This window comes from Pelodiscus sinensis, chromosome 11 (genome assembly GCF_052426305.1).
Source record: "Pelodiscus sinensis isolate ZL-2025 chromosome 11, ASM5242630v1, whole genome shotgun sequence".
Lineage (NCBI taxonomy): Eukaryota > Metazoa > Chordata > Testudines > Trionychidae > Pelodiscus > Pelodiscus sinensis.
Window position 1 is genome coordinate 12972286 of NC_143062.1, and position 23799 is coordinate 12996084.

The following is a 23799-nucleotide window of genomic DNA, read 5'->3' on the forward strand; positions in this document are numbered from 1 at the left end:
TTTGTTTTGTTATCAATGTAGCTCATGCGTTTACAGTCACGGTTTGGCACAGATGAAAGATTCCGGATGGATGTTCGGTTCCTTGAAAGTGACAGTGAAGAGGAAGGTAAAGCTTTTTTCTTTTATTTTCCATTACTTGCTCTTTCACAGCTATTTTTAGTAACAGCTACTTTGTAATAATAGAGAAGTATGATGAGTTCTTAGAAATACTTAGTACACATTTCTCTTCTCTGCGTTAACTCCATGGGAAAATAATTGTAAAAGCAAGTAGTGCTGGTGTCTGTAAACAGAGCACATATTTATGAAATGGCCTATTTAGCTACTATAAACTCTAGTTTGGCATGTATTTCTTTGTTCGAAAATCAACATTTTAAAACACATTTATTTTGCTATCCTATAATAAAGAATCTGCATCTTTTGCAAGATTTGAGGATACCATTAACCAAAGTAACCTTGCTTATTTTTGTATCCTTTGGGTATACTTGGATTTTATTTTACCATGCTATTCAATGATCACAAGAGGGAGTGTTGTCAGCTGACCTGGTTGAATAATACAAAAATATCCTGAGAAGAAAAACAAAAGAATCACCCTATCAATACAAAACAAATTCCAACCAACCAACCATGTTAAAAAAAAAATCAATTTTTTTAGCCAGTCCTCCTTCTCGTGTAAATATTTTTGTGCCTATCCCCAGGATAACATCTGGATAATGATTATAAAATAGAAGATAGTTATGGGACAGAAAAATGTTTAAATTTCTATCTTTCATGTTAAATTGATGCCAGTATCTAAGCAAAGTTTGCCATAACTTCAAGAGGAAAACAAAATGCATTGTTTAAGAAGTTTTAAAATAAGGAAAACATGGCCCACACCTTTTCAACTAAAATTCTATGAGCTTCTTAACTAACTTACTGGTATTGTAAAAGAGTCATTTCATAGCTGTGTTAATATTTTTTTCCCTAGAAGAGACAAAGGAAGTGAAGATGGATGAGGAAAATGAAATTGCTGCTGAGAAAAAGAAAAATTTAGAGATATTGGGAAGTCTCTTGCAGATTAACCTACAACATCCTAAATCAAGCAAACTAACAACAAATATAAAAAAATTCAAGTAAGGATTCTGCTTTAGCGAAGAAGTCTAAATCTTAGGAATACTATAATTTTCTGTTGTGACATAATTTACTCTCTATTTTGAGCTTACTGAAAACAAATTTCTCTTCCTCCTTATGACATGTGAAGGAGGTCAGCTTTGATTTCAGGCTCCCCATCCAGTGTGACAAATTATATCATTTGTGAAAATCATTATTTATATACTGCCATTGTGCATGAGACCAGAGCATATGCTTTTCTTTTAGCATCCAAAGAAAGACAGTCTCAAAATGGACAGTAGGTTAAATAGCAAGTTAATGATTTTTGGAGGCTAGAATTAAGATTTCTGTAGATCATAAGTGAACGTGAGTTTGGTTCTCTTACTAGCCTCTCATGGATGGTATTGGCAGCATCTAATTGCCATCTCTGCTCATCATTAATATCCAATTTTTTTCCTAGACAGAATTGTTTTGTAAAACCATATACAGTAACATGCATAGCCTGTCCTTACTACTGTTGGGATGTTTCTTCAGTATGTTAGGAATTAATTCTGTCTCCCATCGCACATGTCCGAGGAAGTCACAATTTCTAACTACAACACGTTTAATAATACATATCAAAAACTCATCTCTTTTTTGTTTTTCAATCCATATAGTTGGAGGAGAAATTCATCTTTGGGCTGAAACACCTCAAGTGTGTTGAAGTATTTTGCAAACAGTATATTTTCAGGCCCAACTTCCATTGTTGGTGTATAGGCCTGTTGGGTATTGTGGCAGATCCCTACCAATTTTACCGTTGTATGAATCTTACGAAGATTTATATGTATTTTCTAAAGATTTTCTTAACTAATTCAATGGCGTCCTTTCCTATTCTTGCCAGCCTAGAAATTAAATAACTATTTTGTTTGGGTTAATTTATGTGATAGCATAAATTAACAATGTTTAATTTCACAGAGCAAGAGAACAGAATATTTGGTTGACTATTTTGCATTGTCTTAGGCTGGATGGAATATTACCATCAGGCTATATTTTCTGATCTAAAGTTTGGGCTTCATTAGCTAATTTCACTAACATTTTCAGCTTTGAATGAGGGGGGAATCTCCCTTTTTTATATATATTTGGAAGTTATCTCCAAATATAAACCTCCAAATGATGATAATATATGTACCTGTTAACTTCATTGTTTCATAGAGAACGATTGGCAGGTGTTTTAATGTTGAATACTTTAATAGTTAGATGTTAAGAATGTTATGTGGAATCTTTTTCCTATTTACAGTACAAACTGTAGCCCACACTGATCTGATTTCATAATGCTAATCATTTTTACTATATAAAAACAAAAGTGAATATCAATCTACCAGTGAACACAAATAAGATAAATTCAATGACTTTTTTAATTATCAGCTGTTACATTTTTAGACGTTTAGCTTCAGTATCTCTAAATTCTTGTCATTCTTCTTATTTATAGAGATATTAATACCTTGCGCTATGACCCCACAAGGCAGGACCATGCAGTTTTTGAAAGGAAAACAGATACTACAGAAAAAGAAAGGTAATTCACTTCCTGGTAGTTGCACGACAATTTTTCTTCCCCTTGAGGACTACTTTTCAAACGTTGCAGGGGCATAAGCTTGTCACTTTACTTGCTTTCCTGCCACCTTTGCAGCTCTCCCAATCACTAATACATTTTAGACACTATAAAGATTCCTTTTAGTACAGCTTGGAAAAGATCAGAATAGTCACTGGTCTCTCAAAATCAGACAGTTAACTTTTCCCTTCTGCTGTTTACTCTTATCTGTATATGCTGAAGGGAGGAAATAGTTGAAAAATTGAGAAAACAATTATGAAGAATAGCAGACAACCTGATAGTGGATTCATATAGTCCCTCAATAGGAAGTCACCTATAAGTAATACAAATAATCGTCAAAGGTCAACCAAAAGAAAACCCCATACCTTTCAAATGTACAGTGCTTAATTGTTTTTTAAATAAATATAATTCCAGTAAAGCTAAAAGAAAGAAGAAAAGGGAAGAGGCAGAGAAATTGCCTGAAGTATCTAAAGAAATATACTATGATGTTGCTGTGGATTTAAAAGAAGCATTTGGGTCAGTAAAATGTGCAGCTGAAAAAAGTGAAGTAGTACCCTGGGATAAACATGATGATGTAGAAGAATCAACTCTGGCTGATGATCACACATTAAAGCATAATATTGGGGATAATGCAGAAGAAAACTCTAGTGGCTTCACATTTTCCTTTTTTGGTGATGATATGAACAAGTCAGCTGTGAAAGAAGGTAATAATGCAGGTTCTGGTACTCTTTAAATAGTTTATTATTCTAAGGTTTGAATCGCTTATTAAATATAATCTTAAAATGACAGACCAGGATGTATGAAATCATCCTTTTGTCAAACAGATTAAACAGTACTCATGGACACGTAAGCAATATTTGAAGCAAATTCTTACAGTTATTAAGCAAGACTTTCATATTTCCTCAGAGCATTGTACACAGGCATTACAAGTAAGATTAATGCGTGGAGCAACGTCCAGTATTTTACAGAATCTATACATATTCTTACAAATCTAACACCTATCATGAATAGTATTAACGAACAAGTGAGCTGGTCTGTGAGCATCATAATTTTCATGTAAAGAATTGCTTTCTACTTGGAATTGGTCATCATGCTGTTGGCTTTGAATAATATGCTGTATCATACAGGAAAAGACTTGGATTCTTGTCCCCTTATCTTCTTTGACAGATCAGCAAAAGCTGAGAATGCTGGCTAGGCACTATGCTTATCCTCTGGGTCTTTAACAGCAATCCCCCTAGCTAAAGAAAAGTAACACTTACTGGCTCCAAAAGAAATCTGCTATTCTCTATGTTAAGCTTAAATGATATTGGCTGTAGAATTGAGGATGGAAATATGTAGATTTTCCCTATCTTTCTATGCTTTGTATCCTTCTGAAAACACAAAAAGTGTCCTTTTCAAATCAGATACTTTGTACTTATCTAAACAGATGTTTCACTTTGTAGTTAGGGGAATAATCAGACTTCTTGGTGGTTCTATTGCAGAGCCCTATGTAATTGAAACAATAAGACCTGCAAAAGTATCGTGGCAAGAGGATCCCCGTTTCCAGGACAGCAGCTCTGAGGAAGATGAGCCAGAAGCTTCTGAAAGTGAAAACTTCAAAGACATGTAAATCTAATTTTATATTTTGTGGCTATTATATACTTGTTGTCAGTATTTGTGTGGCAGCTGGGAAAAATCCTTTTACTTGGTACCCCTCACTTCCACCACAGCATCTTCTCATGCTGGAAAACTGAGTTCTGTACTGTCCACCAGGCAGGTTGCTGCTCTACACTGAAAATTCCCAGATGCACGGATTTGACTGCAGCTGAAGGTGAAAACTGGCTTTCCTGCCTTGTAAATGCTGCTCAATAGCTCACGTGCATTGCAACATAATATAATATTTAAAAAAATTACTGCACACAAATATTTTTGTTCTTGTCCAATAATTAGATTTACATGCAAGCTGTTGGTAAGTAGGGATGTAAAATCCCATATCATTGGTTATGATGTTTAACAGTTAACCAATTAAAGAAAGGGTGGGTGGGCGGGCTGGAATGACCCGCTCACCATATATAAGGGCGGCTTCAGCCAGGCTAGAGTAGCTCCCCGCCCATGACAGGCCCCTCAGGGCTGGAGCAACCCCCATTGGTTAACCTGGGGTGGGCAATAATTATTGGTGAGGGGGCCACTCCATGGTTTTTGAGAGTGGTCAAGGACCACACTTTTTTGTGGAGGAGATGCATGGTCTAGGATGGAGGTTGGGTGCAGAAGAGCACACGGGGTAAGGGACTGGGATGCAGGAGAGGGTCTGAGAGGGAGTTTTGGTGAAGGGAGGGGTTTGTGACCAGGGTCAGAGGACTGGGGTGTAGGGTCAGGGAGGGAGTATGGGTACAAGAGAGGGTCTAGGACAGTGGTCCCCAACGCGGTGCCCGCGGGCGCCATGGCACCCACTGGGGCATTTGTGTGCGCCCGCCAAAACATCTGGGCTGGCCCCGCCCCCGGCACGCGGCACATGCATGGTACTGGCTCCATGGGCGGCCCCTCTCCTGGGCATGTAGCACATGCGCAGGGCTGGCCCCGGGCATGTGGGCTGCCCCAGCACTGGGCGCGTGGCCCATTTGCATGGCCAGCCCGGGGCGCATGGGCGGTCCCGGCCCCGGGGCGCATGTGCGGTGCCGGCCCGGGGCATGTGGCTCATGGGTGGCCCTGGCCCCAGGCGCGCGGCACATGCGCGGTGCTGGCCCCGGGTGCATGGCTTGTGGGTGGCCCCGCCCCCAGGAGCACAGCACATGCATGGCCCCGCCCCTGGAAGCATGGCGTGTGAGCGGCCCCGCCCCCAGGTGCCTGGCAGCCACGCAACGTTGAGGAGCACTGGTCTAGGAGGTGAGGCAAAGTCTGGGAGAAGGGGAAAAGGGGGTGCAGACTGCAGAGAGTTTGGGAGGTGATCTGGTGCAGGGGATTGGGGTTCAGAGTCTGGGACAGTGTTTGGTTGCAGGAGAGGATTCTGGCCTGTGGGAGGAGTGTATACTGAGTCTGGGAGGGAGTTGTGACCTGAGGCAGGGAGTGCAGAGAGTTTGGATGGTAACCTGGGGGAGGGAATTGGAGTGCAGGAGGGGCAGGGGTGCCAGAGGCAGGCTCTGACTGGGAGGCGCTTACCTAAACCAGCAGTCCTGCAGCACCCCCAAGGCAGGCTGTGCTCCCTGCCTGCTGCAGCCCAGATCACTTTAAACTGCAGGCTTGTTCCCTCCACATGGCTCTCAGCTCCAGGAAGGGAAAGAGGCTTTTGCTGCCCCCCAATCGCCAGGCCAATCTCTCTACTCCTATTGGCTGGAAACAACCAGCCAATAGGAGCTGAGAGATTGGCTGGGGTCAGTTCCTATTGGCCAGCGGCTTCCAGCCAATAGGAGCTGAGGATTGGGCTGGGGACCAGGAGATCACATGAAGCCTCCCCCTCCCTGCAGAGCAGAGAGCCACATGGACTGCACTTTAAATCGCAGCTGCTGCGTAAGTGTCTTGTCATGGTGCTCTCAGGGTCAGATCCGGTGGCTTGTTGGGTCGAATCCAGCCCATGGGCCATATTTTGCCCAGCCCTGGGTTAGCTTTTCACATCTGTGTTAAGCAAATCACCTTGTCACAAAGCATCCCATAGCTTTAGTATTACTAGTATAAATTAAACTGTTAAATTCTACACATTGAAAGGTTTTTTATAAACTCTAAAAAGCTTAAAAACATAGAAAATAATTTGCCTTTCATGGAGGATGATTTTTGGCACTTGGAATGGGATAGTATTGTTTTGTTCTTCAGTCTGTTCTTCAGATAAAGACTGAACTTTATTCATCTTTGCAGGTCTCAGTCTTTACCACAGATAAAAACCAGTAGATTTTTCTTCTTCTCCAGAGATGATGAAAGATTAAAAGGTACACCTGAACTTAATCCAGTTTTTCCTACAGGCTGATGGAATTTGAGATATTGTAACAAAATTAGTATACTACTTAATTCATGAGGTGGTGTAAGGATTAAGCAATTAAGCAAAATGTTTCAGTGTCTTGTAAATGTAAAGTGCTGTGGTAAAAGCTGCATATTGAGAACGATTGAGACACTTTGGGCTCTACAACAAATTAGCAGCTTGAGGATTAATTGCAGAGCTCTCCCACTTACCCAAGCCTTGTTGGAGAAAGTCACTTAAGTTTGCTTTTTTTGGCAGGATTGCTTAGTGTGGAGTTTACATTGTCTTCAGATATGTTTGGGTTTTTTGAATGTATGGTTAATGCATCTACAGAGTTTAAACTGCTAGAAGCAAGGTTTTAGGTCAATCAGTCTAGAAGAACAGACACAAGTCCATATTTCTACTGGTTTGTTACTAAAATGTGAGCTAAAACAATGTATTATATATTCCAATTAGCCTATCCTGGCAACTTTTCACACACACATTCAAATTAATTTATAATGTTGCTCCAGTTTTTTCAAACTAAAGCTTGCAAGAAAGAAAACTATTAAGGTGTCTTTATCCTGGCTTAAAGTTGTTGTGATGAATCTTTTGTGTAGATGGTCCTAAGCTATTCTGCAGATCATCAAACCTCAATGAAGAAAAAGATAATTGGGAAAACAGATGTAGATTGTTACTTGAGGTGAGTGATTAAAGTTTCAATTCAGTAACCATTGAAAGAGTTCATTGTGACGGAGGGGGGATTTGCTTTTGAAAATTAGCTTATTTTATTCATTTTAATAATATTTAATAATTTGGGCTTTCAGAATAAGCTAATATCCTACCAAGACCATGGAATTTTATAAAATAAAAACTAACTTGCCTCTATATAATATATACAATTTGTATTTTGATGTCCTATCACTTAAACTCTTGATACCTGCCAAAGCTGGCTAACTTAAGACCTGGGGGAATTCTGCAATACAGGCAGTCCCCGGGTTACGTACAAGATAGGGACTGTAGGTTTGTTCTGAAGTTGAATTTGTATGTAAGTCGGAACCGGTACATATTGTAGGGGAAAGTCTAGCCAAACATTTCTCCAGAGCTCAGTTTTCTTCTCCCACACCTCACTTCCCTCAGTCCTTTATTCTCAAGCTGAGGTGTCTGCTGAGAAAAGCCGCTCTGCGTCTCCCTGGTCTGCTGGGGGGTGGGGGGTGCTAGCTTCGCGTCTCCTTGGTCTGCTGGGGGGAAGCAGCTAGTGTGGGGTTGCCTCACCCCGTTTGTAAGTAGGGATCCGATGTAAGTCGGATCCATGTAACCCGGGGACTGCCTGTAGTTGCATTTGGAGACATGATACAATTGCAGAAATCTCCAGGACTATAAATATAAAAGTGAAGGAGGTTTAAAAGAGAAATTTGTGAGGTTTCCTAACTGCATTTAATGCCATTTAACATTTTGATATTTCCAGGAATGCCGTAAGAAACATAAGGATGCAAGAAGAAAAGTTAAAACAAAGCAATATGTATGAAAGAGTTAGCCAGCAATGGTTCTTGATAAACACGTATTGAATTACAACAAAATAGAAATGTCTGGCTTCAAACTTGTGATCTTTCAAAGGTATAACAAGAAAAAATATTGCATCTGCACTGGAAATAAACTGTCAGAAACAGGTCTGTAAATATGCTCACTTTTTATTTGTGCAGTTGGATTTTTTAATTGTTATGGTACCTGTTGATAATTTCTGCAAGAGGCTGAGAATCTGCAACTGTGCCTGAAGTGGACAGGAGTTGAAACCATTCAACTCTTAACACAGAAACTCTCAGCAACTTGTGGGATTGGCATTCTGAAGTGAGCAAGATACAGGACCTTTAAGGTTTTATTTTGCAGATATTCACAATACTTACTGTAATTACCAAAGTAAAAAAATACTGCACAAGAAGTTCATGAAATTGTGTACATAACTGAAAAGATTTATAAAATGTGTACAAACTCTAATACTTTACACAAAACTTACCTTTCCATTATAAAATGTTTGAGACATGAATAAAACTTTGACAACTTTTAGTAGGATTGTGTGTTTGCTCTTGAATTATGATATATCACATAGTAATTTATATTCATACCATTATATAGAACATAAACTTTTTAAGATTAGCAGCTGCCTTTGAAGAATTTCAAATTACAATCAGGAATCTGATTTAATTAAGTGAAAATTGTGACACAGAGCATCCTTGTGCTCTGACTAGAGACAAATGATTTGATGTCAGTTCCTAGCCTCTTCCTCAACTGATAGAAAAGGTGAATGTCTGTGGCCTCTTTAACAGTGGCAATGATAGACTAAAGGGAGACCGAAACCAGCTCATTCTGGCTGAAATGTTAGAGGCCAAGGAACAATCTGGCACTGGTTGAGTTAAAGCAGTAAAAATCGGACACATGCTCAGGTATGCCAAGGAACCCAAGCAGAGGCAAAGATACAATATTTCTCTTCTCAAAATCTGAATTCAGTGACCTCCTAGGCTGTGTCTAGACTGGCAAGTTTTTCCGCAAAATCATCTGCTTTTGCGGAAAAACTTGCCAGCTGTCTACACTGGCCGCTTGAATTTCTGCAAAAGCACTGACGATCTCATGTAAGATTGTCAGTGCTTTTGCGGAAATACTATGTTGCTCCCATTCGGGCAAAAGTCTTAGTGTAGACAGCAGAGATGATTTTTTCCACAAAAAAGCCCCGATCGTGAAAATGGCGATCGGGGCTTTTTTGCGGAAAAGCGCATCTAGATTGGCCACGGACGCTTTTCCGCAAAAAGTGCTTTTGCGGAAAAGCATCCTGCCAATCTAGATGTGCTTTTCCGAAAATGCTTTAATGGAAAACTTTTCCGTTGAAAGCATTTCCGGAAAATCATGCCAGTGTAGACGTAGCCCTACTGTGTGTGAGGTTGTAGTCGAAGGAAGAGTTTTGTTTGTTTTTCCAGTAAAGAAATAGCTATATCCTACTGCTAGATTTAAGTCACTTGACATACAAATCTCTAGTTCTAATTTCATCTTCTAGCCTTCACTAGAATTATGCATTCTGAAAGGAAGCAATATGGCCACCTTTTTCCCCTACTCCCCAAAAAACCAAGATACTTACAAACCTGTTAGGTAGAAGGTGGGATACTGTTTCAGCATGGTATAACATGAGCTGCTCTGAGGACTGAATCATGGCTCATAGTTACATGAGAATAAGGCATCTGAGTAGGTTCCCTGCCTACTCTCAGAAATAAGCAAAATGTTTTTCTCTGACTTGATCTGAGTTTCTTCAAACAGTTAAATACACCCAGTTGTATAAACAAATCTTGTCTTATCCCCTTGTCCACTCCAGAACCTATCACACTTCCCTGCCTTCCTAATGCTGGAGCCAGCTCCATCCCTGGGTAACAGCTGCCTAGATGTTCCTAGGGTGGGGCTCAAACTCCCCACCCTGCATTCCCCAGGAAACCACCCTATCACATAGGCCACTCCAGATCCCACCCAGCTCCCTACTTTCAGCAGCCCTCCCCCCCAATCCTATGTTGCTAATGCAGGTGCCAGCACCAACCCTGGCACAGCTGTCTGGTCACTCCCACAGTGGGAGCAGGGAGACTTGACCCCACCACCCTGTGCTCCCCACACAAATACCCTATCCCCTACAGTACCTCTCACCTCCCTACCTTCAGGGTGTCCCTTGATCTTCCTTCCTAATGTAGGAGCCAGCTCTATCTATGGGACAACTGGTGTTGGCTGCCTGGCCACTGTCTGAGTGGGCTGAAGGGGGTGGGACTCCAGCCCCCCACCCCTGTGCTTCAGAGGCTGATGCCCTTATCCTAATGTGGGAGCCAGCTCTCTATGCCTAGGGCAGTCTGTGTTGGCTGTCTGGTCACTCCCAGGTTTGGTGGGTGTAGGGGAGAGTGGGACTTGAGCTGCTGTGGGGAGAGGACTGGATTTGTACCCACCACCCTGGGCTCCCCAGGCAATTGTCCAATCCAGAACCCCTCACCTCCCAGGAGTCCCTTAATCTGCCTTCCTAATGCAGGAACCAGCTTGATCCATGGGGCAATTGTTGATGGCTGCCTGGCTGGGCGGAGGGGAGTTGTGATTGGTGCTCCCTAGGGAAATGCCTGATCTCCTAGGCCACTCCAGAACCCACCCCTCCTCCCTACTTTCAGGGTGTCCCTTATCCTGCCTCCCTAAAGGGTGCCAGTTCCATCCCTGGGGCAACTGGTGTTGGATGCCTGGCTGCTTCCTGCATGAGTGGAGTGGTGGCCTGGGGTGGGGGTGTGGACTGGAGTCCACCACCCTGTGCTTCAGAGGCTGATTCCATAGCCTCATGGCCATTCAAGAGCCTGCGCCTCCTCCCCCCCCCCCCCCCTCCTTTCTTCAGGGCATCCCTTATCCTGCCTTCCTAAAGCAGTTGGGCTTTGAAGGGGGCACAGTTTAGGAGTAGGGAGTGCAAGAAGGGAGCAGGGGTTAGTGTAAGGGGAGTGCGGGACGTGGGTACAGGGCTTGGGGAGTCTTTGGCGAAATAGGGAGGCACAATGCCCACAAAATACAAGTTCTCCAATGGTGCCATTTTCAACAAAGGCAGGGCCTGTGTTTGAACTACCATAGCCTCATCTCCACTAGGATTTTAATGCAAACTATCTTCTTTTTTCTTGTATATACTTGGTCTTTAGGGGCAGGAGAAATGCTGAGAATGTCAATGTAAAGGAGAAAACTGGGGGAAATCTAGATACCTATTAAAAGAAAAAAATGCATTTGTGGAATTACCCAAAATCTACTACCTCAGTTCAGCCCCTTGAGATATTCTGTAGGGATATGAAGTGAGTGGGGAAGGGGCCAGTTTCTTTTCAGAGGATGCAGTCACACAAGGGCAAGTATGTTTCATGTTAGTTTCACACAACCTTTTAAAATGTGCCTACCAAAAATGCTGGCCCAGAGACACAACTCCACTTCCCAAACTTTCCAGCCTTCTTTGTGACAGCACCAGCTAATTAAACACAAACTGCACTTTGGAAGAAAAGGGAGAATTGATTTGTTGCTTCCCCCTGCCAGAAGGAGGTTTGGCTAGAAGAGAGGCTGCTTGAAAGGGGAATGTCTGTGTTTTCTGAACTTCCTTCCCTTCTGAGTGGCTGGTGTGTGAACTCCCCTCCTTTGCCTGGGTTCTGCAGTTGCAGCTCTTGGCCTGGCTGTGTGCCAGTGCAAGCACCTCCCTTTCCCCACGCCCCCTGATCAGCCAATCAGGTGCTCAGAAGTAACTGCCTTAGAACCCAGTTTTACTCATGCAGTGCCCCCCTGTTTATTATCTTTCAGACATTGCCAGGTACTTAAGCAACTCATCAGGCTTGTTCAGTGAAGGAACCCAATAATGTTAAATCTTAGTGTTAAATCAACTTTAGATGAATTCTGAGGTTCTTATTTAAGACCAGCCCAGACTGTAGGGCAATAGAATCTGACTTTGTACAATATTTTACATCCAAACAATTTAACTTTGCACAATAGGTAGGAAAAGCAATAGAGTGCAATACCCAATAAAAGTAAAGGGAAAGAGAAATTCAGAGTGATGCATGGGGGAAAAGACAGGATTGTAGCTGAGATTTTTAACAAAATGCAGCGGGAATGAGACAGATACTTGCAGGAAGTCTTTTCCAGGAAGCCAGGCACTGAACAGAAGCAGCCTGTTAGCACTAGAGATGAATAACTTGGTGAAGCACTGACCCTACTGCAGCCCCAGAGAATAGTCACCACTGAGCAGAGCAGGCGGTTCTCTCCAATATTGCTTTGATAATTCAGTATTAGTATTGGAGTCCTGTCTGTAGAGGTGGGCTGAAGAGACACGTTCCTACCTCTTGCTGCCCCCACCATCTCAACCTGGCCACTGTTCTTACTGTTATTTTATGTATATGTGTTGTAATAGCACCTAGCAGCCCTAGCCCTAGATCAGGGACTCCAAAAGGCTATATACTAGCCCTACTGAGTGTCAATCACACCAGCAAAATCATCAGAGGAGATACTGAAACTGCTTCCCACTCACCATTATAGCCTCTCTAGGATGTATCTTCCACAGATGTTTCTTTCCTCATCTGGTCCAGTATTTGTAAAGCACCGTCACAGTGGCAGCTGTATTTCTCTGAAAGAAGAAAGGCCGCTCTTAGACAAATAGCACAGGGAGAAGTATGCATTGTCCGAGGGGCCGGAACAACAGTATGGAGAGAGGATTTATTTGCATTGGCAAAGAAAAGCCTTTCATACTACTGAGGGCCTCGTAAGGTTCTGGAAGAGGGAATACAATGGATTCAGAGACTTGAAGGCCAGACTGTCATGATCACCTAGTTTAACCTCCTGAACGTTGCAGGCCACAGAACCTCACCTGCCATTGCTCTAATCACCCCATAACCTCTGGCTGAGTTACTGAAGACCTCAAATTTAAAGACTTCAAGCTCCTGACAATCCACTCCACATCAGTTTAAATCAATGCATGATCTGTGCTCCATGCTGCAGAGCAGAGCCGTCCCACCCATAGGACAGTTCAGGGCAGTTGCCCCAGACCCCATGCTTTAGGGGCCCTGTGCTTGCCAGCCCAACCATCCTGTGGATGGGACAATCCTCATCTTGATAGTAGATTGCAAGGCCCAGGATTACCCGGGAGACCTGGTGCAGGGAAGCAACAGTGGCTGGTCCCTCCACACAGGGGAGGACTGGCAATCAAAATAGGTCCGGGAAATGGGTTGAGAACAGCCCACTTTTTCACATTAAATTTTTTTTTTAAATTTACTCTTTGATCCCATTAGCCACACCCCTGGCCCCTGCTAACCACACCTCTGACCCCCATTAGCCACACCCCCGACTCCTATTAGCCAGGCCTCTGGAGGCAACACTTTCAGGGCGAGATGGACACATGACCAGAAGTAAAACGTGTCATGTGACCCCTCTAAGGACTTTTCCCACCATCCTCCTACCAATAGGGATTAGTTTGGCCCCCACCAAACCCCCCTCATGCAACTATCCTGCAATTGCATTAACCCAACGTGTGTGACATTAACTCGGGGGCGGAGAGGCTGGGGGAAGTGTTCCCTCCAAGAGTTTCCTCCCATGAGCAGAATGAATTTTGTGTTGTGCACCAGTACTGAGTCCATGTGGCTTGTTTGGATGTGCCACTGTGGCACCCAAGTTATTAATAAATATCTTATACACCTCTGCCTTTTCCCTCTGCTGCCATGTCTCCTCCCCTTGCTCCATCAGCTCCTCTGGTGCCTGCTGCCCCCCATCCCTCACCCTCCTCTGCTGTCCTGACTCGGACTCCTGCCTTTCTCACTGCCCTCAGCCCTCCTGAGACCTGCCCCCCTCCACCAGCCCTTCTCTCCCCCCTGTGCCCACTTCTCCAGTAGCCCCACTCTGATCATGTGAGCTACCCCTCCTCATCTCCTCTCCTAACACCTCCGTCTACACACCTGCCCTGCCTCTCTCTGCTGGTGCTGGTCCCTCCCTTGCAGGTGTCTGCCCTTCTGCTTCACCCCCAGAATCTCCTGGCACCTGCACCTTCCCTTAGCCCTGCACCCTCCTGGTGCCCCCCCTTCCCTCACTGCCCCTGCCCCCTTTGCCCTCTTTTTCCCTGATGCCCACCCCCTCATCACCCTCTGCCCCCGTTCCCCTCATGCCCCTGTGCCCTCACACATGACTTGCCCCATCCCCGCCTTTCTCATGCCCACCCCTTCTTTCAAGCCTTCTCCCAGCACCTCCTCCTCTCCCCTCTAGCCCCCAGTGCCTTTACCCTCTCCTCTTCCAGCATCACCCGGTCCCCCCTCCCACTGACACCTCCCCTCCTGCCCTTTTCCTCATTGTCTACACTTGTCCCTTGGCATTTGTCTGTCCTCCACCCTGTCCCTTGGTGCCTTCCCCTTTCTTCTCCTGACCTGCCCCCCTCTCCTCAGCACAAGCCCCTTCCTCTCCCACCCCTTCCTCCTATTTTCCCCCCCCCTCACCACCTACCTTCTGCCTTCCAGTTTGCGGGGCTGGAGTCTGTGATCAGGCCCCACCTGCTTTACAGGGCTCCAGACCACATGCCGGGCCTCGAGGTGGGCCATGCGGTGCCACTCTGGGCCGAGTGCTTTTAAAGTCCCAGGCCATGACGTCATGCCACACTCAGGCATCTCCCCTCTCACCTGTTGCACGGCGTTTGAGCATGCCGCGCATGCACTCCCTTGGCCCCACCGTGCCCTGTACATGGCTGGCGCGCGGCGCTGGGGAATTTAAAGTGTGGGTCTGCGTCACCCCGTCACAATCCTCCTCCTCCAGCAGCCTCCAGCCGGCCCTTTGGCCAGCCCTTCGGAGGACAGCCCACAGGGAAATTCCCAGTGTCCCGCCGGGCCAGTCCGCCCCTGCCTCCACACTCACTGCAGTGGCAGGAACTGTGGGAACCCAGCAGCATGCTCTGCTACACAGCCATCTTCCAGGTGGGTCACTCCACTTCACCATGGTGCTAAGAAGAGGAGGGAACCACCTGGGAGGTGGGCGACAGAGCAGAGCAGGCTGCTGGGTCACTCCGCTTCCCACAGCTCCCTCTGCCTTCCACAGCTCCCCTCCACTGTCACATCTCTCAAGGGAGGGGGCTTCACGGAAGGGGTGCAATAGAGGTAGAAGAGGGGAGAGCAGGGGTGAGAAGAAGTGGGGCAGGGGCGGGGTTTGGGGCAGAGGAGGGGTTGCCCAGGCCCCACACATCCTTAGGGACAGCCCATCTGCTGAGAAAGGCAATCCCCCCAGGGTCTCTGCCAATCTGACCACTGGGAAAATTCCTTCCTGAACTCCAAAATGTCAGTCTTGTGGATCCTGAGCAGTATGCTAAGAAAGAGTGAAGAAGCTGGTTGTTGGAAGGTAGAAAGGAAACCCAAGGTTTGAATGAGACTCCATAATTTGGGGAGGATTATGTGACTCGTCTGTAGTGTGCACAGCACTAGCACTTGTGTTGTGTTACCAAGAAGACCCTAGCGTGAAGTCTGAGTCTCCCATATATCTTATGTTGTTAACATGAAAATTAAAAACAGAGACTTCTGACACAGAGATGGAATCTTACAACTTTGAATGAAGAAGTTTGTTTACAAAAACAAGTTCCAAAGTCCTGTAAGAAATGTAGATAAACAGCTGATCCAAAGATCTTACAGCTGATCTTTAAATAGTGCTTATTACCCAAATATGTGTCCTATTGATTAAACAATATATACATGGATGACTTTACCCTTTATTACAAATGCCATCTTTGGAGTATGAGGGGAGAGTAAAAGTTCTTGTGTAGGTGAAGCTACATGATTTAGTTGAGGGATGGGGGTTTCCTGGTAGGCAGAGTTTAATCAGTAGGAACTTGGCCAGGGTACCTACTTCTCTGGAAGATGCCATGAGATCTTGTCAGGACCTCATTGTTAGAACAACATCTTCAATAACACAACATCTTCTACCATTATGCCAAGGCAGCAGTTCAGAATTGGGCCATTTGTTTGAACTTGCTCTCTTGGAACTTGGCTATAGCAAGCCTGTCTTATAGCTCTGCAGAGGGAGGCTTTGATTTATTCCGATTTGGCCCTTGCAAAGGCAGGATCGTTTTATTTACTTTTTTGCTTACACTCCATTTCGGCAGCATTCAGAGTCCTCTCCTGCTCCAACATTAACTTAAATTGGGATTTCTGCAAAATGTCCTTCCTAGCACAGGTCTCTGGGTGGTTGTTCAACTCATTTACCCTGAAAACTAGTGCTAGCTAGGTTTTTGTGTGGCTCAGATTATATTTTTCCATTAAGAATTAATGCTTACATTTTATCAAAAGACTTCCATATGGAGAAAGTACTCAAATATGTTTCAGGGATTAACTTGCACAGGCCCCTCTGGATACACAAGATCTAGACCAGGGGTGGGTAACTTTTTGGGGGTCGGTGGCTACTGACCCACAGAAAAATCAGTCAATGGCCGCACACAAGTGAGAAGAAAAAACCCCTCACTGACAAGGCGCTCAACTGAGAAGGAGAAAGACACTCCCCCCATTCTCCTTGCGTCCCAAAGTCTAGGGGGGGCAGCCTCATAGATTTGAGGGGCTGGAACTCCAGTGAGGGCTTCCTAGTGCAGGGGGGAGGTCCCTGAGCCTCAGGGGCCAGATCCAAGCAAGCTGGGAGCCACATCCAGCCCCCGGGCCTGAGGTTCCCCATCCCTGCTCTAGGCTTGTCTCCCCCTTATTTAATAGTTGTAACAAACACAATTTAGCATAACATAGTCAAGTACTTAACGTCTGAAGCTGCCTGTAGAAAGCACAACTGAGCAACGTCTTCACTTACACCCGATTTACTGGTATTTCAGAGGAGAGTCAGAACTGTGTTTCTCCATCAATCATCTATATGTAGAAAAAATATTTACAAAAGTTTTTAAGGTGTCCAGGAACTGTGCCCAGCATCATTCTTATTTTGGTAAACTTTGATAGGAAAAAAATCCACCCTCTGCTGCTTTACTGTGTTTTTCTGCTGGCCTTTTCATTGGCATTTCTGTATTATTACTATAATAACAATGTATTCAGCAGTGAAAGACAACATGTTCTTTATAATGTTAACAGGTACAAAATTCTTTGAGAGTAAATATGATCCTATGAAGTCAGCTGGGTTTTTCCATCTACTTTGTCTGGTTCACATTTTGACATTTTACACCCTGCAAATTCCCTGTTACTCCCTACCAAAAAAACGCAGTCATACAGTGCCCATATGATGGCCTAATTGTTGGGGCCATGACAGCTCTCTGGTTTCTATCAGAAGCAATTTAATTAGGGGCAGGCTGGTATTCACATACAAAAGTGTCAGCCTGTGAAGGGGTGTATCTCCCCCGCACTAAGAAGCAGGGAGTTGCCCTGGCCCAGCTGGCCAAAAAGGCCCCTCCTTTACAGCCCTGCTGGGCATGCTTCCCAGGAAAGCTGGGTATAAAAGCCCAGGGAGCCACTCAGTCTTGGCTGGCTGCTGGAGGGGAGGGAGCCCTTGGACAGCCCTGACCAGGAAAACCATCTGGGAAGGCCCATCTAGCCGGGCTGGTAGGAAGTGGCCCAGGGTGAACAATTGTCCTCCAGGAGCTCAGCATGCTTCAGCTGAAACCTTACATTGCCAACTGGGCCCTGGGCTGGGACCCGGTGGAGCAGGAGGTCGCAGGTCCCTCTACCTACCCACCCCACAACGATCCAGCTCCCTAGCAGTTGGGGAGATTTACCTTTGGACTAGCCCATAGTGACCCCGAGAGAGGGAAATGTACTGTGGACTAGAGCCGTATTTACCCTGATAGAGAGACATTTGAAAGCAATTGGGCCTATGAGCTATAATTGCCCTGCAAAAAGGGGGCACCGACCCCGACTTTGGGGCATCCAGATCGTCAAGGGGTCTTGCCCTTTGACACAGCCCCATTCATAGTGTATTTAACCAGTTAATTGATTAAAGGGGGAGACAGACGGGGGGCCACAATTGAGCTGGAGTAGTTCCCTCTCCCCTGCTGCAGGCAAGGGTTGCTCTAGCTTGGTTGCTCCCCACTCCTGCCCCTAACTACTGCTTCTGGGAGCCTCATGTGGGGGCCCAGTGGGACTGGAGCAGCCCTTCACCCATGACAGGCTGCAGTCAGAGGGCTGCCCCCAGGCACCAGTTAACCATTACTTGATAAGCATTGTCCCTTTAAAGGGTGATGCTTCCCGGACAACCAATTACTCATTGACATTCCTATTCTGAACTAAGGTGGAAGTGTTAACACCAGTGCAGACAACAGGAGGTTGAAGGCAAATTGCTTCCTCCCATGCATCGCTGGCCTCATCCCTGCAGGGAGTACTTACCATCAAATCCCATAATTAGAGCTATTTTCTGCCCACAGAAGCACATGGAGTCCACTGGTTTCAAAAGGAATAGCATGTATGTTCAAAGGCAGAACCTGGCCCATCTAAAACACTACAGTACGTATTGTACAATAATGGCCCCAGACACTATAACTTAAATTAGGGCTATTGAAGATTCAGTTTGGTTGTCTTTATCCAATTATAATTCCCAAGTAGAATCCCCTCTGAGGAATCTTGCCTTAGGACTGCAGAATTTGGAGTGGTAGTAACATTATTGCATGGAGTGTTTAAGTGCTTTGTCTGTGCCTGCAGTTTATTTTGTTGCTCTATATGTGCTCCCCCCAATGTAGTGCATGTATAATGGGTGCATCTTTCATATAATTGCTTTATGTTGTGGGCCCCAGGTACTTACTGGCAGGCAGGTTGCTTCCCTGGTGGGTTAAAGGCTGTGTGGAGAGTCTTTCCTTTCACTGCAACTGGCTTGGGCTCTCAATGCTGGAGATCTCAGTTCAATCCCCTTTTGTGACTCATATGTATATGTGCAATCATTGGTTCGTTACACATGTTATGGTTCCACCTTTGAAAATTGATTCCTTATGTTTGAAGAGAGGAGACTGGTCATATTTATCCAGGATTTTTTTCATTTATTTCCTGCAAATAATTTTTAATGTTTCCAAGTAGCTTGTGTCTCATTGCCCAGGATCAGTTTCATGAGTGTTTTCTACATGTCAGATCAAAATACACCAGTGACTCCCATGACCCTTCTCAAGGTTCATATAAACAACCTCAGACATCTGTGTTTCCCATGATAAACATATAGGCCTCTTACTGGATCTTTGTCGTGTTTGTCCAACATTCAGACACTCTAAGTCTTAACTGATTAGGAGCAGAAAAGGAAGGACGTTAGGTTTTCCATTTCATAACTGAACCAACATGGAATGTTCCCTACCCCCACCCATCCCCAGACAAGCCATACCCAGGCTTTCAGCAAATATACCCACAGGACAGGGGAAGGGGCAGCAATGTCAGGCACCCAGGTCACAATTGTACCAGTGCCAGTTATATTATGTCACTTGAAATAGGAAGAGTTGATTTTGTAAAAGTCATTGAAGTGCGTTTGCTAAGCTACTTACCAGTGTTTTGTTTGCTTGCCAATTTCAATCCAGAATGCTTTGAAATGGTCTTTTCTTGGCCCTGTCTTTCCCTTTTCCAGTGATCAAGCAACTTCAAAAGAATTTCATCTGATAATACATCAGCAGGTATTTGAAATGTATTCTTCTGTTGCTTTGGAAACAAGAACTGAAGCAAGATAACTTTGAATTGTTAGACATAAAAGGTATTTCAAGGGTTTTGCTTATACATAGATAGGGTGTTGAATTAATATATTAATGTGTTTTCAGGAAAATCTATTGGATAAAAATATTTTTTTTAAATCAACGAAGAAGATTAGTTACTACGTATTTCAAATCAAGTAGAGTTTGCCACACTGTATAGCAAAAAGGAAATAAGCATATTAGTCAGCTAGAACACATGTGGTTATTAGATACTGCAGAGAGACTGAGTTTGTCTGTGTAGCAACATCTTTTCTAACCAATCAATCAGCATAGACAAGTTTGAAGAGTTTGTCTCACTTCCTTTCCCCCTTATTTTTAATCGGTCTCTTTTTGTCCCCTCCTCCACTTCAACCTCAAGGAGATTCATTGTGGTTAGAATGGTTTTAGTGCCATAGAATTTCAGTTGTGGCCCATGATGTCTGCAAGTTGTAAGACTGTGTGTGACACCCTCCTGCCCTAAATTCCCATGGCCTGCAAGTTGCCTGGTTCTGCAAAGTCATGTGCCTAGAATGTTTATGCATGTTTATCTGAGGAGGTAGTGGATGAAGGTTTTACTGGCCCATTGCAGCTTCCACTCTTCCTGATTTACCAAGACTACAGTTAGGGGAGCAACATCCTGAGTCCAATATTGCCAACGGGGCCATCCCTAGGAAAGTGCAGGGCCCAGGGCGATACAGGCTTACTTGTTTGGGGCACCCCTTAACATCAGCAGTGGTTCTCAACTCGTTTCAGTCCACGGACCACAAGACCAATCAAAACATTTTCGTGGACCACCTCCTTTTTGAGACATGATAAAAAAGAGCAGACAACAAACATTTTGGTTTGAAATTTATTTCTTACTAACAGATTTTTGGCCCGCGTCATGTGACTTTGGATGATGTTCCCGTGGACCACTGAAAAAGTAACCATGGACCACCAGTTGAGAACCACAGCCTTAACATATATTATACAGAAGAAATCTTGCCCGGGCACTCATGAATGGATTTAAAGGTAGCTATTTGCTTACAAAACAATTTCAGGAATCAACTAGAGAGACTCTGCAGAACTAACCTTCATATGCACATTTGACTCTATCTCGCACTGTCTAAACAAAGACATGTACCGGCTGGGCCATTACAGTCAACACCCAAATGACAACAAAGGCTAAATATCAGGCATTTCTATCAGCCTCATTTAGCATGGACACTTTAATTGAAAGGGTTTTTTCCTTTCTTTCTCCTCTTCTTCCCTCTTTTTTTCTTTTTTATATTTCAAACTCTGGGCTTCTTGCTCCATATTGGTCGTCAGAAGAAGTGGATTGTGCCCATGAAAGCTCATGATAGTGTGTGTGTGTGTGTGTGTGTTTTCACAGTGAACTTCAAAAGCAGCTGCTGACTGCAGGTTAAATATGCCTTCGTCACTCAGTCTGTCTTCTGCTACCACCTTACCTTCCTGACAATCCCCTCACCACCACCCCACTCCCTCTAATTTCTCCGTTCCTTTGACTCTGAATCCTGATCCCTGCGCAGGGAGCATTCACATGCCTGATTTGCCCCTCCCCAAAGGCGGATTACATTCTCATCAAAATCAAATAGCCACCCAGGACTCATAAACTGTAGCATCCTCCAGGCATCTGTTCCAAAAGTCCTTTTGTCCAATGGGGCTGTGATTGGCTTATCCTTAGTTACGTTAACTGATGGTGGGTGAGTTCACAGCTGTCTATCTCAATGAAAATGAAGCCTGCCTGTGATTCATCCAGGCATACTTAATACCTTGCTCTTTCTAACAGAACAGAAGGAAACCAATTTGGGAAGCAGCCTGTAATGTAGGGGTCCCTTCTTCAAATAACCCCAAATTTGGATCACTCGTGCTACTCAGCCTCCCCAGGAGGCAGATTTCCAAACAATCAGAGTAACCATTCAGAGTTAGAGCACTTAGAAATGTTGAGTTTTCCAGCTCATAAAATGGTGGGAGTCATTGGAAAACCTCTGCTGCTTCTCTGTAGCTTGCCAAAGCTGGGGGGTGGTGGGGTTGTGGGCCCCTAGATGCTGGTACTGTGGGGGAACCCCAAGGCTGGAACCTGCTGCTGGAGAGCTGAAAGGCAAGGAGGACCCTAAGGCTCGGGGTGGGGGACAAGGCCTGGCCCTCTCGTGGCAGGGACACCCCCATCCAGTGCTGGGAGAAGGGGGAAAGGGCAGTAGCAGGGGGAGGTATGGGACTGTGCAGGCCACCAGTTCTGACAGAGCCTGGCTGCTGGCACTCACCTGTGCTAGGAGGGCTCCCTGTACAGGTAGAGGGACCCACTGCTAGAAAAAGGTCCGTCCCTCCAAGGGGGAAGCCTGGAAGGGCAGGGGCAGCATCAGGGTGCCCTGCACAGACTGCTGGAGTGACGCTAGTGGGGTGGAGCTCTAGGACCCTGCAGCAGCCAGCAGGCAACTCCTGGAGCTGAAAGAACAGAGTTGTAGACTAAGCTGCTTAAGTGGGAGAGGCATCAGCCCCTCCCTGCCCCCTGCATGCTCCTGAAATAAAGGGCTCCCCAAAGTGCTAGGGCATGGGCTGGTTGCCCCACTTCATCCTATGGATGAGACAGCTTTGACTGCAACCCTAGTCAGTCAGGAGATGGGGGAACGTATGTGCCAAGGAACTAACTCCTGTACCTCATCATATGACAGAGCAGCATGAGCAGTAACAACACTCACTGTCGTGGAGGCCCTGAGTCCAGACGGGGAGTGCAATTGGTCCTCACAATTACCCTTGCACCGAAGGCTATGGCAGCCTACGAAGTCAGTAATGCACATTATATATGGGAATGAGTAGTGGGTGTTGTCTTAGTGTCACCTGCCTTCACTTGGTGAGCACCGTCATACGCACTCAGATTGGGCTGTGGGGAAATTCAGGGAGCAAAGAGCCACTAGTCTCCATGTTACCCCTACTGGTAATGTGACCCTCGTCTTCTAAAACCCAGATGTTCCCAGTGCTCACATGCACTCCTTCACCGCACCCCCACTTTAACTGTCAGGATCCTTTGACAAGGAAGGGGAACCAAGCTGCAGGGAGAAGCTCTGTTGATTCTTTCAGTAACAAAGTCCAGCCTTGAGTAACAGCAGGTGATTTTTCAGAGATCTCTCTGTTATCTGTGGAAACAGCTGGGTTGCTAAATACACGCCCACTGTGTGCTGCAATGTAATACGACCTGCTGTTTTTGGCCAGGGTTTCAGTTCAATTTTATGGGCTCTCTTGCCCCACAAATCCATTTGCATTTGTTTTGAAACAGTCATTGTCCCCGAGATTAAAATGGCTGTTCTGCAAGCCAGCCTTCTGACTGAGTGAGAATATTGTGACTGTGACTGAGCAGAATTGCTGCTCCTGATTTGTTTGTGAAGTGAACATTCCCCTTCTCTGTAGCCCATGTTAATTGGAAGATTAGGAGCAAAGTTTCTGGTGTTCAGTTCTCTTTAATTTCTATCCAAACCTGCTGCAGTAAATCCTTGTGTTAATTCACTCAGTAATATGGGATGTATCAATCTTTCAAAATGTCAATTAACAGCTTTAAAAAAAATCAAGAAGTGAAATTAGACATTTTTTTAACCTGGTCTGGCATGTGACATGTTAGCAAGACTGCATTTATAGACACATCATTTTGAGTAGGGAACTAGGCTAGTTTGCATTAGTAATTCAGAAATTCAGCCTGGTTGTTGAGAATACCCTTTTGCATTTCCTTCATGAGAGAGACTGTGACACTAGGTGAAGAACCACATGTGATGTTACTGACATGCAGGAGGCCACACAGTGCGAATGAAAAGGAAAACAGCCATTTTTTTCTACAATGAACATTACATCCGCGGATGTCATAAGGCAGCCAAAATTCTATTAATTCAAATGAACAATAATGTGAACAGAGTATGACTTGAGACTGCACATAACACAACACACCAGGGTTTATGGTGCTACTTCAAGCAAGGTACGCTCTCAAAGCAATTAGCTTTTAGACTTTACATCTTGGAGCTCTGTAATATTTTACTGGCATTTAACTGATGGGCTCATCAGTGCTTGAAGATTAGACAT

At 44.8% G+C, this 23799-nt stretch overlaps 1 protein-coding gene and 1 long non-coding RNA gene across 10 annotated transcripts in view; one reads left to right on the forward strand and one right to left on the reverse strand.

Annotated features, from left to right (window-relative positions):
- Positions 1-8657, forward strand: part of NOL8 (nucleolar protein 8) — a 27831-nt gene extending 19174 nt beyond the window's left edge. For all 8 annotated transcript variants that reach the window (XM_089781089.1, XM_089781085.1, XM_089781086.1 and 5 more), the window contains 8 exons: positions 22-106; positions 965-1109; positions 2555-2638; positions 3089-3378; positions 4156-4279; positions 6500-6570; positions 7199-7281; positions 8047-8657. In XM_089781089.1, the coding sequence (XP_089637215.1) occupies positions 22-106; positions 965-1109; positions 2555-2638; positions 3089-3378; positions 4156-4279; positions 6500-6570; positions 7199-7281; positions 8047-8106 (942 nt within the window). In that variant the 3' untranslated portion in view covers positions 8107-8657. The remainder of the gene's footprint in view (positions 1-21; positions 107-964; positions 1110-2554; positions 2639-3088; positions 3379-4155; positions 4280-6499; positions 6571-7198; positions 7282-8046) is intronic.
- LOC149523784 (uncharacterized) overlaps positions 1-20057 on the reverse strand; it is a 27856-nt gene extending 7799 nt beyond the window's left edge. Inside the window, exons 1-2 of one of the 2 annotated variants that reach the window (XR_012906582.2) lie at positions 19555-20057; positions 12625-12720 (exon numbers count right to left, since the gene is read on the reverse strand). This is a non-coding gene — a long non-coding RNA (uncharacterized LOC149523784). Of the gene's footprint in view, positions 1-12624; positions 14230-19554 lie in introns of those variants that run through there. The other variant, XR_016350417.1, reaches the window with a different exon arrangement.
- Between the last annotated feature and the right edge of the window lie 3742 nt (positions 20058-23799).